At 40.0% G+C, this 17,689-nt stretch overlaps 1 protein-coding gene across 1 annotated transcript; it reads right to left on the bottom strand.

Moving 5' to 3' along the window:
• Positions 1-7,683: 7,683 nt before the first annotated feature.
• On the bottom strand, positions 7,684-15,601 carry ponzr1 (plac8 onzin related protein 1). The gene is made up of 4 exons (XM_072687544.1): positions 15,144-15,601; positions 13,282-13,386; positions 9,140-9,285; positions 7,684-8,780 (listed from the first exon to the last, which is right to left on the bottom strand). Exons 2-4 carry the CDS (start codon positions 13,382-13,384, stop codon positions 8,649-8,651), a joined length of 381 nt encoding a protein of 126 aa, XP_072543645.1. The 5' UTR covers positions 13,385-13,386; positions 15,144-15,601; the 3' UTR covers positions 7,684-8,648.
• Positions 15,602-17,689: the final 2,088 nt, after the last annotated feature.

The raw sequence follows: 17,689 nt of genomic DNA, 5'->3' as shown, positions 1-17,689 counted from the left end.
TCCATCCATCCATCCATCCATCCATCCATCCTTCCATCCATCCATCCATCCATCCATCCATCCATCCATCCACAACCTCCTACCATGTACAGTACTATACATAGGACCCTCTAGGTCTGTATAGTGTGAATATACAGTTTTATATACAGTTTAAAAAACAGTTGTTGAAAAAATTAAGGTAAATCAAATGATATTTCTGCACATTTTCCCCCCTTACAGACTCTAGTTTGGGATGCTGGATGAGTTGCTAACCCTCAAGTTTCACAAAGCTCAACGTGAAGGACAGCATGATCTCCCTGCATAATACAGTGCTGTCTACTAGTGAAGAGGGGAAAAGCAGTGAGGAGGAAAAACTGATGTCTGAAGAGGAGGATGAAAAATTGGAGGATGCCAGAGAATTTGGGGTACAGACAAATGAAGGGGATTTGTTGTCCAATGAAAATGAAGATGAGTTAGAGACGCGCACCAGAACCGAAGCCCAATCTGACTCAGATAGCTTCATGAAGGTTTGAAATCATGAATGTTTAACTCATCTTACATACATTCTATAATGACAATACTTCCCAGATACACTCCTGGACATGTCTTGTTGTTGTAATACACAAAGGGCTCCTGAAGGACTTGATAATAACTGTAATAATAGTTTAGTCAGGTGTGTTAGATGAGAGAATGATAAAATGTGGATCACAGGGCTACTCCATAACATCACATGTTTAATTTCACTTATGTGCACTCATGCACACATATCTGTGTTAGCTAAGGTGAAGCACTTCTCATAGTTGTTTACACATCAGGAAATAGAGATTACTGATTGATTGAGAATGAGATAGAATGAGAAAACCAAATTATAACATTTCATGTTAATCCATGTTCCTTTTACAGAGACCTTCCTCTAGTGAAGTCACAGAATGCCTGCTTGAGCTTGAGGTTGGTACAAACATTATGCTCTGGGTGCTTTGTCTGACTGTCATTTTAAATTGTACAGGTCTACCATACATATATTCTTTGACCTTGGGCCTAATGGTAATTAAAGTAACTCTTCCAGGGAAAACACTAATCTGGCAAACACACAGCTTTGGGAAAGTCTTACATAGAACAGGACTATATGTTATAACACAAGAGGTGCATCTGCCTAGGCATTGGCTCTTTTACTAGGAGGTTGCAAGTTTGATCCCTGGTGATGCCACAGCCATCCATGGCCTAGAGTCCCAGAGTGTTCAAATTGTATATTACCTAAAGTGATTGGCATTTAGCACTCTCCTCCAATGATGCTGCATCACTGGCAGTTAAAACTGATCTCATGTGACTGGCTAGTTCTCACCCTTTGGTAGCATTGTGTGATGGGTGTTCCTTTTCCTGATAGGGATTGAAAATTGCCTGGTGAAAAAAATAGCAATATTAAAAAGCATATGAATTAAGAATGAAATAAAGACTGCCATGTGTGTTTATTCTTTGCAGAAAGATTTAACAGAATTGGAACGCCAGAGCGAGAGCTTGCTGTGGAAAATGGATATGTTATTCTTCAGTGTGCACACAGTTCAGGTAGAGAACAAAATAAAATCCAATAAGTTCATAGTGCATATAACCTTAGGATAGTGATTACGGTAATATTGTAATGTAGTTTGATGGTTTCTTTTCCAATTACAATATTGCTCATTACTCATATATTAATCATATATTATATTATTATGATCACCCCTGGTTTGGAATAAACACGGCCCATTTTATCAGCTCTGCTTACGTTGTTAACATTTTTTCACCCTGTCCTTTAATGGCCAGGAAACCACAGGATCACCACAGAGCAGATATTTGTGGTGTGGGCTGTTCTTAGCACTGCAGTGACACTGGTGTGGTGGTGGCATGTTAGTGTGTGTTGTGCTTGTTCACGAGGAAGAGACAGGGCAGAGCTGCTAGAGTTTTTAAATGCTGTGTCCACTTACTGTACGCTCTATTAGACACTCCACCTAGCTGATCCACCTTGTAGATGTGAAGTCGGAGACAGATGCCTCATCCAGGACACTGTTGGCCGGATGTTACTGGTTGGTGGACTATGCTTAGTCCAGCAGTGACATCAGGGTGTCTAAAACTCCAGCAGCACTGGAGCAACACACACTAACATTCAGCCACCATGTCAGTGTCACTGCAGTTCTGAGAATGATGACATAAATACTACCTTAATGACATAAATACTACCTGGTCTGTATTGGTCCTGACCATCGAAGAACAGGGTGAAAGGAGACTAACAAAGTATGCAGAGAAACAGCTGCAATTATAGAACTATACAGTGCTCCTAAAGGCATGTAAACAAGTTTGGACACCCCATAAAATCCTTTGTCTTTTTTATTCTATTTAAATATGTGGACATTAATATTTATTTAAACAGCATTAAGATATGAAGAGAATATAGCTAAACACATAAAACTGAATTGTTACATTGTTAAATGTAAAAAGTAAAAAGTTAGGACACCATATGCACTATTATCTGGCATTTCCCTCCTTGGCTGAAAAAACTTCAGTTAGATGCTTCCTATAATGATCTACCAGTCTCCGACATCAACTGGGAGAAAGGTTTTCCCAGTCCTCCATGCTGAATTCTTTCAGTTGTGAGATGTTTCAGTTTTTAGACAGATAGTCCCACATTTTCCTCCAGTGCTCTCTAATAAAAAAATCCTAGTGGGTCCTATGGTGGAGAGATCTCCAGGCCCTACTACAGAAAGGCAGCCTCAAACCATGACATTTCCACATCCGTGTTTCACAGTTGTTATGGGTTCTTGTGTTTCAATGCTGTGTCTGGTTTACGCAAAAACATGTTACTGTGTCCAAAAATTCTACTTTGGATTCGTATGGTAGATGCTGTACTTTGACTTCAGCTGTGGGAAGAGCTACCTGTAGATCCCATGGTAGATCCCATAGTGCCATTTTTGGGTTGTTGGAGACTTGTTGGCATGTTGGCAGTTGCTGCACTTGTAAAGGATTTAGCGTACAGTGGAAAGGCCCATTTCTAATTGGTCTGAGATTTTAAAATCCCTTCCCAGACTCATCTTCATCAACAGCCTTCTTTGGTGATAACACTCACTTTATCAATCAAGAGCAAACCAAACTAAATGTCTGGGGTTTAAATAAGACAGGCTCCTCCAAAAGTAGTAATAAATGTGGGGATGTTCTAATATTTTTTAAAATACTATAGTAAATAGTATTTTTTATTTAATTACATTTTACATTTTATACTTTTAACATGTCTTCAGTCAGTTAGATTACCTTTTAATATTGTTTAAATGAAGATCAAATATCTATATGTTTAAATATATTAAAAAGGAGGTTTTCATGTGGCTTTCTGTCATCTGTATTTTTTATAGAGTTCTCAGCACCCTGCTGACTCGTCTTGTTGAGCCAGAAAGCTCTAAGACAAACAGCACCAAGATCTCCCAGCAGACTCACTTCTCAAAGCCCACCCCTGACACCCACACTCCCGCAAACACCCAGTTTACTTTTACACCTCCCCAACCACACCATGTCTCTAAGCTCCACGCTTCCGGCCACCTTGCTTACACTCACACTCAAGTTGGTATCTGCATCCACCCCTGCCCTCACCATCAACCTCACCCTCAATGCCATGCAGCTCATGCTGTTGCCTGGATGCCTTCTGAAATCTGCTTCACCCATGCCACTCACTGCAAACGTCGCCCCTCCTGCTCTAATATTTCTGTGGAGCCACCTAGCTGTGCCCAGCGGAGGAAGAGAATGGAGGAAGACTTCGACATGTTGACCGAACTCAGGTATTGGTACCGACTACACAGTACAAGCTTTAGAAGGTGTGGGCGGTCTGATGATATTGTGTCCTTATCACAGTAAGTGTTTCTTGTCAGGAAGTCTTAATTATGTAGAAATGGCAAATGGCACAAGTTGACCCTGTTAATTTGGATGTAGTGATGCCTAGTAATTCAGTATCTTCCTGCCCAATTCAGTCATTTCCAATTAATCACACTAGTTGAAACTCCCCATCACACAATGCTACCACTGATGGGAGAGTGAAGGCTAGCATGTGCTTCCTCAGAGTCACATAAAGCCCACCACCATCAACCACAACTGCCACTACAGTTGCAGCGTTATTGGGCAGTTTAACACACTTGAAGGAGAACACTAATTGTTAGTTGTGTTGCATCAGCTAACAGACACCTGGCCTGGCTAGCAAGTGAGGCCAGGGAGAAAATGGCAGGGAGTGCCATTTTACCTAATAAGAAATGTGGTGATAACTTTGCTGACATAGAGCTACAAATGCATACAAACACATACACACATCTTATCTAATAGAATAGGACTCTCTGGAGCAGATAAACATTAACCTATTGGCACCTTGCCCAATGCCAGGCGTGGGCTACAGGGGTATAAATCCCCACGGCATTGCTGTGGAGCAGTGAAAAATTGTGTTCTCTGGATTGATGGTGCTCTAGCCAACGCATTTGGAATGAGTTTTTGGTTGGGTGGGTGGTGATCAACCGATACTGCAACCTCACTAACACTCTTGTGACTGAATGCAATCAAATCCTCACCACACTGCTCCAAAATCTAGTAGAAAGCCTTCCCTGGACAGGATAAACTCTTTTTTTGAGACCCCTGTTTTCAGAAACAACAAGGAAACAGCAGGCGTCCCAATAATTTTGTCCATATAGTGTATAAGAACAGACACAGCCCATACTCGGACCTGAAAGGTATTTGGAATTGCTATCAGGAGAGCAGAAGTTGTGTTCCAACCTCCCAAACATTTATCTCTTGCCAGCTCCCCTCCTCATTCTGACCTTCACTCTCTGTCTTTCTCTCTCCCTCTCTTCCTCTCTCCCCATTTACCTCCACCCCCATTCTTTTTTTTTTCCTGGGTCAGGGAGGTTGTGGAACAGGAATGTGAGGACCAGAGGGAGGTTCTGGTTCTTCTTCGTGAGTTCCAGCGGCAAAGTGAGAGAGAGCGTGAAGTTATTACCAGCCAGATTAACCAATTATGCTAACAAGCCAACGAAATTGCCAAGCTGTGAGTGTGTGTGGAAAATAAGAGGTCTTCTTTTATGTTTTTTTTCTTTTCCAAATAGACTATGTTCAATAGAAGGGCTGGTCAAACTCACCTTTCTACAGTACTGTTATTATTCTTGATGTATTCGGACATTAAAATATTGTTCTGAGTACGAGATCGTCCTAAATATTTGCCCATGTTAGACGTATTTAGAGCGGGTGGCTGCTGAGTGTTTGAAGGTCAGTGGCGAGATCAGGCAACAGTGTAATCACTTCTGTGAATAAGGCATACTCCATGACTACTGTGATCAGAGATCAAGGTTCTCAGTCATGTGATTTTTTACAATTTATGTGTTTTACTGAAAATATATTCAGAGCCTGAATATTTCTCTACTGTCTACTGTACTATGTTTTTAATATTTCTAGTAGTAATGATTACTTAATATTTAATCAATAATAATTAATACAGGGCAACTTGTATGAGCAGTAGGGGTGTAACTGTAACGTTTGTCCAAACAAATCAGACGCTTGCGGAGGTAAAGCGATGCCAAAGGTTTTTGACAATGTTAGACGCTACCCTGATAACAAGAGCTAAAGCAGCACTAACAGACATGGGCAAGAAATAATGAGGCAAGCCAGAAGTCAAAAACCAGAAAGCCAAACACAACCAGGCGACCAAAACCAAAGGGGCAAACCACAGAGAAACAAAGAAGAGTAAACAGGGTCAGAAACAAGGCAAGGCAAACAAGAGAAACTGCTCGGTACGCAACAGTAAAGTTGGCAGTCCTTTGCAAGGGTACAAAGTTACAATAAGGGAAACATAGGCAATGAGTAATGAGACATGGATGGGAATGATTAGTATTCAGGTGAATACTGTGCTAATTTGTGCTAAGAGGGAAACTAAGGTCAGTAGTTGACAACATAGATGAGAAAGACAATGTCTACATGTTACTAAATGTTCATGTGTTCATATTGAAGAATCACAATGGATCAAATTTTCACACAAAACAATTAGTATTATTCTTTAACTGATTGAAATAACTGAAATAACATTATACTAGACAGCATTAGACAGCAGTGAGTCTTGGCATGAAAAACTTGGGGAACCGCTGCTGTAAGCTGTAAGCTGTAAGCTGACAGGTATCTAAAATGAACATTTAAAATGTAATTTGTTTTTGTTTTTTGCTTGTGTACTGTTACTGGTATATAAGCAGTATAATTTACGACTGTCTGTTTGAGTCCAGGGCAGGGCACGTCGTCCCTGTGTTCGACAGAATGAGTTTGCAGCTTGAGAAGCTCGGAGCAATGGGCAGTGAAGTGCAGTCTACATCTGCAGAACAGGGCACCGTTTCACAAGCAAGCAAGCTGGTCAACAACAGGTACACAGTTTTCTGAGCATTTGTGTTAATTCAAAATGTATTATGGAAATAAAACTAGCACAATTACAGGGGTTTTCCAAACTGTTACAGGCCCAAGACTCTGTATTTCCTGTTTACTCTCTCCATCAACTCATTTTTATGACATTATAAAAATAAATAGCTTTTATTTTAGGAACTTGGCAGCTAATCAATGGCTTGAGTCATGTTTAAACTTTGCTCCCTGGCTAAATAAAGCCTTTCACTAGTATAGTTGGCAAACTAATTAAGCTCACATCTGACAGTTGGACTTGACGAGGGAAGACTGCAGTGTAGTATCTGCTGCCTAGTGATCAAATTTGAGGAAATATGTGTGTAAGAGCTATACACTCTAGTAAATAAAGGTGCTACAGCGGGCTCTTTGAGTAAAGCTATACAAGAATGTCTTTGGTTTGAAAAAGAACCTTATTTGTTGTGTGAGGTGTGTCTGAGATCAGGCATCAGGTAGGTCTTATGGGGTGTTCCCAGTATGCAGTGGTCAGTACTTACCAAAAGTGCTCATAGGAAGGACAACCGATGAACTGATGACAGGGTCATAGACACCTAAGGCTCATTGATGTGATTCTTGGAGGTCCCACCTTACAGCTTACAGGCCATAAGGGATCAGTAAACCTTTGGCAGTCTTGTGGAGTTCATGGCGACACGAGGGGAACCTACTTAATGTTAGACAAATGGTTTTAATGTTAGGGCTGATTGGTATGTATGAGAAGATTGTGCCAGATATAATAGATTTAATACAACAATATATTGGTCATTCTTAGCTTGTTTATACTCTTTAACGGTTTCCAACATTGGGAATTCATGTGTTCAATAAAAGACATCCCAATTATGTAGAATATGTCTGTATCTTGTTTTGAAAATTCATCTATTTTAATTAGCTACACAAATGGTATTGTGTGGGTGTGTGTACGTGTGTGTGTTTTTGTTTCAGTGCTCTGTGGGGTCAGTGATGCCGGGCAAAGATAACAGGATTCCAAAAGGGAGGTGTAGGAGAACAGCAGCAATGATGCCAGTTCTGAAATAAAACCAACTAGAATATTGCAATGTCACTCAGTTATTTCCTGTAAAACCCTAAAACAACCCAGATGTGCTGCAATCGCCCAGCACAATTTCAATTTTAGCCACATAAAGAAGCCAAAGTCTCACTTATGTGAACTGAACTGCAAATAGAGGAAGCATGAAGCCCTTCCAAAAAGCCCTTCCCTTTCTCAGCCTTTCTGTCAACATTTCTATGGCAAACCAGTAATGCAGAGACATCACCACAACCTATCTCAACTTTTTTGCTTTATTTATCAAACTATCAAAAAAAGAACAAAACTGTACCAAAATGCAAAGCTAACAAGAGAATCTTACATGGGAGTGCTGATTTAGTAAAACGTGTGCCAAACTGTATATCTATAAACTAAAAGGCAGTTACTTATATACCGTTGCAGTCACACAAAAACCTTGTCTCTCCAAAATGGCAACTTTGCATGAGAAGGAAAATAAAATTTACTTTCAAACGAAGGCAATGGGAGAAGATTTTGTCCCATGTCCCTCTGGAGCATTTCTATTGGTCCATTCATCATGAAATTGTGACACATTGTAAAGAACAACTGCCAGATTTATCTGGCAGAAATGTCAGAAATGTCAAAAATAGAGATACGGTAAGGCTTTTGTCTGACAGCGACAATATATAGCTGTATTTGCACAAGACAAATAAGACAAGTTATATAGGAATCTATTTATCTGGGTAGTAAACACTAGAAAAATATAACATTAACATTAGAATAAATACAAATAAACAATACATATGTATTTTATGTGTCAGTGTGTTCGCTTACTTCCAAAGTCAGTTATCATCTAATTTATCTTTCATTAAAGGAAACTGTGTTTAAAACAGTTCTGTTTACATATTTTCTATTTATTTGTACTTATTCTAATGTTATACAGCTATTTACTAGCAACAATGCACTGCTGAGTTACATAGTTTGAAACAATGTTAATTGCCTAAGGCTATAGCTCAGTACTGTGAAAACACACACACACACACACACACACACACACATATATATATATTTATAATGTGTAGTCAACTTTTTAATTCAAAAGAAAAATGTATTACCTTTAAATGGAAGATATTTTTCTGTGTGTGTGTGTGTGTGTGTGGTGTAATGCACTTCCACACTGAAGGTGCATTCACAATGGCCTGAACATTTTGAACTGTTGAACAGTTAAAGGGCAGTGCAAGGCCTAGACATGAATCTGCTGAGTAACAACAGTGGAAGTTGTGGCGTGGGCACGAATCTTTACTTCGCGAGACATCTGGCACCAAGCACACGGGTAGCAGAACATAAGCGTACAGCAGTCATCACAGCAGGAGCCCTGAGAAACAGAGGGAGGAAGAAGGAGAGTGCTAAATATTTATTTTTAATATTTAGCTATTTTGGTTGGTATTGGTTATTGATTAAATCATTTGACAGACTGTTGTGATCACAAAGACTTAGTACTGCAAGAGAAGTCTCATGTCATGACTCCACTGAGAAGGTGAGAGTGTGAGTGATTCTTTTGCTTATTTACTGGTGCAGAAAATTGCGACATAGTCTGTTCCTTACAGTTCTACATTTTGTAAAAGTGAAACAAATTGTGGTGAGCCAGCTGCATTATGGACCCCTGAAGTACCACAGCCCCTTCTTAGCTACAAAGAACGTAAACATATTTTAAAGACGGTGTGTTTGTCTTACATGAATGCCATAGCGCTCCCTCATGCTGCTGCGGAGGCAGCAGGACACGGTCAGGCAGCAGTCCAGAAGAGGCATGCAGAAGCACCAGCCATACTGGGATGCAGTCTGACACTGCATACATGGGAAACACCACAGTGCACAGCAACCTGCAACACACACACAAGTTGAAGGATTAATCCTTGGAACTTTAGATTTATTATTTAGTTATGCAAAAACTATTGTGCATTATTTGGTTAGGCATATTTTGTGTCCCTCAAAGCTCTATTTTAGGACCTATGAAACTGATGTAAGTTTTTCTCAGTCACTGCATTTCTTAAATATTAATGGACATTTGTCAAAACTATTCATACAAACAGCAACATACAATGGATCATCAGCAAAAGTCCATAACTTAGTTCCTTAGTAATTATGTCAATCAATGTATCAGAATCATCATAATAAGATTTCGTCACTGATTACGAACAAGATTGTACTAACTTGTACGAACAAGTGATTTGCAAATGTAGGAAACAGTGGACAAAAGCATTTGAATGAACATGTCAAAGCTGTGCCAAAGCTATTTATTCAAACTGAATGAGAAATGGCTTTTATAGTGTGCGCAAATGACTTGATCATGTGGAGGTTGGAGAAATAGTTTTGAGAAGTTTAGTTCAGATCTGAGAAATGGAGCAGTAATGTAGATATAAGAGCCAAGAACTGAAGTGTGGGCTTACATACTGGGTCTAGGGAGTTAATGCAATGACACCTATATGTCAACTATACGTCAAGTGAAGTCTGCTTCTGGACATTTAGGGGATTAAAGCTGTGTTTTACTTGGGGGTTTATCTCCAATTTATAACAAAATATTTATAGAATAAACACAATTTCCAACTGTAAAGTCTTGAACTGATGACCTAACATAAATGGCTTAACTAAAGTCTTGAACTGAGAATTTCAAAGGATGTGGGCATTAAAGTACCAGTGAAATGTGAGATAAGAGCTTGTATGGCAAGAAAAGGATGCATGACTGGTTATTACTAAAGTATGTTGTCATATATTAACACGTTTTCCACATGCTGTGAAATCTTGATTAAAATAGAAAAAAAAACAATACTCTTTGTTCAAAACCAGTGATTTAGGCTTTAGATTGTTTTTGGGTGTTTGCTGTTTTAGTGTGACGTGGTGATAATATCTCAGGAAAAGAATGAGTTCCTTCCTTGCTTTTTGGAACACTCGCCATGTACACAGTAGAAATTGTGTTTATTCATCTTGGAATGTCAGCATAAGCATAATAAACTATTGAGGGCTAACTGTGTGTGGTCAAAAGCACTCAGTTATACCAATGAAAATGAAAAGGAGAAAACCTTTTCTTAGGCCTAATTCATAGCATAATCTTTATCCAAAAAAAAAGTCACATTCACTTGTTTAAATGTTTTTTTTTTCTTGCTTCAAATGAGCTTTACCTTCAGATATACTGTCAATCCACAAATGAAACTGTAAATGTTGTTATGTACATGAAAGCAGATCCCACTCAGTTTTCATTCCAGTATGCTAATACCAGTGTATCTCCAAACAACAAACCCACTGTACTCCCCATCTACACTAAATCACCCTCTGTTCTGCTGCTGCTCAGCTTTCCTCTCTCTGTCTCATCCCTCTACTGTTCCCAATAGCACATACACACACACACACACACACACACAAACATACACTCTCACTAATTCTGACTCTGTCAACCAAACCCCAAAACAAAGTGAGATGACTGTGAGTCTTATCAGAAGTGGAACATTAAAGAAATAACACATCCGTCATTTCCTTTCAGCGAGACTTCCGCACTATGTGTCGTATGAGTGGTTTGTGAGAAAGGGAGACAGGTGTGCTGTCAATGGCATTAACTACCAAACAACCACGGCAGGATCTACGACAAATTAGTGTACAATGTATACACATATGTTCCACCTTAGAACTGACACTCTAAAATACCATATATTAGTAAAGCTGAAGAGACTTCTTACTAGAGCTGGGCTATATCGGATTGTGATCAATTTTGTTAGTGTGATACAGAATATGCTTCTATGAGTGTATCGTCAGTGCTTAAAGAGCACTAAATAACTGCACATTTCTAGTCTAGTACAATCTAGTAACTCTGTTACATACATCTGGGGGACCTTTTTTTGGGACCTTCTGTTACATAAATCAGCGTGGATTTGTTAAATGTGGACAAGATGCATCTTGACAAGTCTCCTGAGTGTGCTTGTGTTCTTTGCAAAGACTAAACAAAAATTGAGTTGGGTACATAAACCAATTCCTACTTGGTAGCTGGTATTTGGGGTTAAGCCAATGCTGGGAACCAGGTCAGTTTGTTGTTTATGTCCAGGCTGGACACTACTGCTGACATGCTGTGCCACAACAGGTTGAGTGAGTTTCATAACCCAGTATTATTTGTTTTAAAAGCCCTACATGGCCTCGTTCCCGAGTACCTGCGAGATCTTTTTACAGATAATGAACCATCACGATTACTAAGATCACAGGGTGCTGTTTTTTTAGTAGTTCCCAAAGTTCAGAAAGCCTCAGCAGGGAGAAGAGCCTGGAAAAACTATCCAGATAATATTTGGGACTCAGACACAGTCTCAATCTTCAAGTCTATGCTAAAAACTCATCTGTTTAGTTGTAGCGTTTGGTAATTAATGTTTCCCTTGGATAAAGGTTGCAGATCCAGGGGATCATGGACACAAAGAATTATATTACACTGAGATGCTGAAGCTGTTGTCACTTAGGTTTGTAGATGGTGGAACAGATGGATGCCAGTGTTTCAGGGTGCTCCCTTGCACTGCTACCCTCTGGCTCTCTCCTTTTAGTTAGGCTGTTATAGTCAAACCTGCCGGAGTTGTCAGCCACACTCTGATACTGCTCAACATTCTCTGCTCTCCATAAATCCATTCAGAACTAACTCTCTCTCTTTACCTTCTCTGAGTAAATGGCCGCCCACTCATCCAGCCTGACTTGTTGTAAGACTGACAGCTTGGGTCCCCTCTACCTGCCGCAGACCAGCTGCCACCCACCAGTCTGCCCACTAGGATCCCCCACCACCCGTGCAAAACCAGCCACTGCTACCTGCCTAATGACCATGTTAAAATCTGCCACTTCACATTTTACCACTATTAATACCATTACTCTCATTACTCTTACCATCACTACTATGATTATATTAAGCTATACTACACTATAACAGACATATTATGATTATGCTTCGATTTTTTATACCCTCTTATGTTGTAGATTTCTGATTCTGTAAAGCTGATTTGTGACAACACCAGTTGTAAAAAGCACTATACAATTAAATTTGATTAGATCTGAACACCTGTAGACTGCATGCCAATGTCTTTTGCCATGTTAATATTTTGTCTTGTTATTTATTAATCCTTATTTATATATTTTTCCAGATTTGTGGCAGCTGGGCAGGCCAGTAGAAATTCTATACCACCATGAAGTTCACTGTTTTTATATTTGACCCAATATTGTTTTATAACTTAACAAAATTATCATACTGTATTATACAAAGGCTTCATCCCACTCTTGTTGCAGCATTTCGATGGTTTTGGAACTGACTACCAAATATCTTGTTGTTTATTCCTAATTGTACCACCAATCATTACTGTAACATGAGTAGACAGGGAGTAGGTAGGGAGTACCTTTGTACTGTGTAAAACAGCAGCACTGCACAATCAGGTCATGGCCAGGTCACAATCATGTTTTTAAAACCCTTTTGGAAACGTACCACAACCAAACAACTGAAAGTGTGGTAAGCCCCTCCCCCATATAGCACCTTTTGGACTCCAGTGGCTGAAAAGGCATCATATCCGAGATAAAAGGTCTTGTTTTTTCCATAACATTATGATTTATGTTCTAGCAGGATCTTCCACCTTATAAAAATGTTATAACTTTATGCTGAGTTATGTAAAGAAGGATGTGCTCTTTTCATTCACATACAGTAAAGAACCCTGTTCCAGTCTCCAGGTACCATTTCATGGACATAAAGTTTTGTTACAACAGTGACAATATATTGGTTAATAAGCTCCATATGCTTCCCCACACTACAGCAACCATTCTGCGTCTTTCACAGAGTTCTAATTAGATGGATACCCATTTGGGTACTGACTCACAGGTTCCCATGTCGGAGCAGCAGTCGCAGATGCCCGTGGTCCATGTGCCAGAACTCTGAGTTGTATGGGTTGTCACTGAGATGACTTGTTGCTGGACAGCCATGACTAGTATTAGGGAAGTGGGATACAGAGAAAAAGAGAGAAAGAGAGAAATGTGGTGATTGCGAAACAGATCACATGCTGTACAAGATGATGATGAAATCATAAGTTCAAATGATGGCTAAATCAAACTAGCTGACAACGGTCACATTGGTTTGAGCGAACTTGAGAACACGCCCTTTGGGGGTTGAGATGTAGATGTGTTGTACAGGAAGCCGAACCCAGTTTACCTGCCATACAGTTTAGTGTCTCTGACCTAAACTAAGCGCAGTCTAGCCTTAATTTGCAGTGCCATCATGAAACACAACAGGAGAAAGCTTTTAGTTTGGGCTCCGACTGAATCTAGCCTGGGAAACTGGCCCTAATATGTTCAGTTGATTAATATCTATTAAATATTTTGTATTTTGGAGCAATACTTTTTGTTTTAAACAACAGTTATGTATTTTTTATTACCTGATGAGAACACTTTACTATTTTTCAGTCAATTGCATGAAAATCTCTGTCATTACACTGCTGTACTGACTGGTAAAGTGACTATGGGCTGTGGAAACAATGATTATTCATAGGGTTAGTGAGGGTTTCAATATTAATCTAGTGCGGGATATTATAAACTCTATCTATCTGTTTTTATAGGTGCATAATTCATAAACACATTAAGATCATAGAGTTCATTTTAGATCCATTACTGAAGGGTCCTCTCTTCATTGGTGTGAAAGTACAGAATGTACCACAGGTTGTTGCCGGCATGTATAGGAAACTAAATTTGCATATCGGCCCCTCACGACACCAATGTTACCCGAAATTCCGTTTGCTGTTCTCATAGCAGGCATTTGATGTAGTCAAGCTTAACATGTGTGTAAATTGAATGATACTTTAGTTGTGGACGTACACCTCTGTACACCAGACACCCCAACAAACTGATCACAACTCACTGGAAGGTGTGATGTATCCATGATGGGATATGCAGAAGCACCTTCAGTCACCTGCTTCACGACTGCCATCAGGTCCTACAACTTATCTGCAGTGATGCGTAAATATGGGTAGCATGTCGGTCTGCTTGTTTATCTATCTATCTGTCTATACTCTAAATAGAGATATAGAGAGGTTGTAAAATATCATGTAAATTGGATTTAGTGTTTGGGATACAAAAGCACACAAATACCATTAAGTGGACCTCAGGAAAAAGATGAATACAATACAAAAATATAGAATATGATTCCTATTAAGCTAATGCCCCAATTTTTCAGCATTTAATGGATTAAAAAGAATAAAATGAATCAAAATACTACAAACACTACAACACAACTAGTGTGGTAGAAAATCCTTTTTTGCACTGTGCCTCTCCTTCCTCCACCCCTCTCCATTTCCTGTTGAACATGAAACTCACAATTCTGTGGTACTGATTAACCACGTTTAAAGGCATTAGGGGGAAGGGTTATTAAAAATAGCCCTCGCAAAAACAGGCACTTAAATAGGCAGTTCCTTCAGATTTTAAGACGTTCTCCGTCGAAAAAAATGGAATAATTGGATGTATTATTGCTGCTTGGACAGCATTTGAATGTGTTAGTGAAACCGCAGAGCACATTGATTTCAGTGTAGTCTGAAATCTCCCTCCCGCAAACTGAACTGAGCTGAATCCCCCGAACAGGGACAGAAATTAGTGAGAGAGACGACTAATGTGCACTTCAATATATATATATATAAAAAATTAATAATAATAATAACAACTAGAAAACAAGCTACTTTGACTTTTAGTCCCTTACCTGTTGACTCTTTTGTAGAATCCGTGCACTGCAAATCACTTAAATGTTGTAGTGGCTCGGGTTTGAACCAGTTTGTGGATTCAGGAAATGGTGGGGTTGTTTTTTTTGGTAAATGTAAAGATGAGAAGTTCGCTGTTCGCTCAGCAAGAGTAGAGCATCCACTGAGTGAAGAGGGAGCTCACACTGTGCTTACGAGTAAAGCTAAGCTAAGCCACGCCTTCGTCGCTGCTCTTTTAGCGTTTATGGCCCTGTTTATTAGGCTTCGTTAAAATACACTGGACCTGAAACGAGCTCACGAGTGGAAAAAAGGTAAAGGACACGACCGTGAAAACAGGTTGGACGAGTTGGGGTCACACCTTTGCTCACTCCAATAATATTTATTTCGCAAGGACGCTTTAGCTGCACTGCAGATGAACCCTGATACTTTTCCAGCTACAGTGGAAAAGAAGCGGAGTGAGTTCTGCAGCGGGATGATTTCCTCAGGCTGCGCGCGCGCGCGCACACACACACACACACACACACACATACAACGTGCCTGAAAGTAACTTTCATTTTGCTGAAAATGGGCAGATTTGGTTTCGATTTAGGTTAAAAAGAAAAAGGGCAACCTTTATCACTTTAATCACTTTCCTTTTCCGTACAGTTAACAGCGACGTTAAATTATGATCCTAATGATTTGTATCCATTACAGAATATCAGTTTATAGATGTATTAGTACACAATAAATAAGTATTTACAATTACTAAAATGTTCAACTTTACTGAAAGATGATAGGAGACCAAAAAAGGCCGGACTATCAGTGAGGAAAGAAAAGGTAAATACACTAATTCGCGTAGATCACAGGTTCCCACTCCTGGTCCTAGAATAACCCTTGTCCCTCAGGAGGAATGCACAGATTATGAATCCAACCAGAGTTGGGACCCACTGATGTAGACATGGGCACTGCTTATGCAGTCTGATACAAAAGAAATCTATAGAATGTGTTTCTGAACACTTGGTGGCACTTTATTTTGAGTGGTTGTTTTTAGGAGAAATAAACGCTCAACAGACCCTCAGTAACATCTTAACTGAATTGAATGATATAGCAGTATACTGTATAGAGAAGCATCTTGATACATCCAGTAGATTATCAAGAGACTTTAAATGAACTGCCTAAATACCACTAGTTTAGAATGTAGTTCCAGTTCAGACATGAGTTCATCTGATACACACAGTCTCAACATCCTCAACAAGCGGTTGTAGACATGCTGCTGACAACAAGATGGATTACCTGGATTAGGTTTTGGTTGACGATTAGGTTTAGGATGAGTTAGGATTAGGTTGATAAGTAAGGTTGGGATTAGGGAAAGGAACAGGGTTAGAAATAGATGTTGGGGTGAGGACTAAAGTTAGGAGTGGGTGTTAGGTTGATGATTGAGGTTAGAATTAGGGTCAAGAGTAGGATCAGGGTTGACATTTAAGGTTAGGGCCAGGGATAGGATCAGATGTTGGGTTGATGACTATGGTTAGGATTAAGACCAGGGTTAGGTTTAGGTGTTGGGTTAATGATTAGGATTAGAGTTAGGATTAGTGCCAGGTTTAGGATTAGATGTTGGCTTGATGTTTAAGGTTATGGTTAGGATTAGGTGCTGGGGTGAGGATTAAGCTTAAAGTTAGGATATGTGTTAGGCTGGTGATTGAGGTTAAGGTTAGGATTAGGGCCAAAGATTGGGGTGAGTATTAAGTGTGCTTGCTTTTTTTACTTGGGGTCATCTTTAGCTTGTAAGGTAGGCTGGTTTTAAATATACTTCTAACTAGATTCTGCTAACACTCTTGTCTTAAGGTTAACATAGAAGCTTGGTGCTCACTAGTTGATTGAGGTGCTGATTCAGGTGTAGTTTCAGGCCAGCTAGAAGTGTGAATTGCAGAGGAGGAGCCAAGTGCCTCCAATCTTGATAAATTAGGTGTGGAGCCGCTACAGACGTGCACGTCTGTAGCGGTTTGTTAGACGTCATGACTCCTAGCTAGAATATCTGCTGCGACAACTTTTTTACTCAACTCTATTCTGTTGTACTTGAAGATGTGCTTTGCAATTCCTGTCCTCACCTCTGACAGCAGCCGGAGGTGCAGATACCGATGCAGACGCCGCAATTCCGGTAACCTCATTTACCCACCTTGTTCTAATACCAATGTGATGGTAACTGGGGGACTGTGGAATTGCCAGTCTGCAGTGCAGAAGGCAGATTTCATCTCAGCTTTTGCTTCTGCTCGGTCTCTAAACTTCCTGGCACTGACTGAGACGTGGATCACCCCGGACAACTCTGCAACTCCAGCTGCCTTGTCGTCTGCCTTTGCCTTTTCCCACTCTCCACGAAGGACTGGCAGGGGCGGCGGCACCGGTTTACTTCTCTCTCCTCTGTGGCGCTTCACCCCGCTCTCTTTTTCTAATCTTGACATTTCCTCTTTTGAATACCATGCTGTTACTGTCTCTTCTCCCACTAGACTTCTCATCATTGTTCTCTATCGTCCTCCTGGTCCTTTGGGCAGTTTCATTGATGAACTGGATG

Source organism: Salminus brasiliensis, chromosome 9, assembly GCF_030463535.1.
Source record: "Salminus brasiliensis chromosome 9, fSalBra1.hap2, whole genome shotgun sequence".
In the NCBI taxonomy this organism is placed as follows: Eukaryota; Metazoa; Chordata; class Actinopteri; order Characiformes; family Bryconidae; genus Salminus; species Salminus brasiliensis.
The sequence above is the reverse complement of the archived record's forward strand: the minus strand, read 5'-3'. Positions and strand labels throughout refer to the sequence as shown.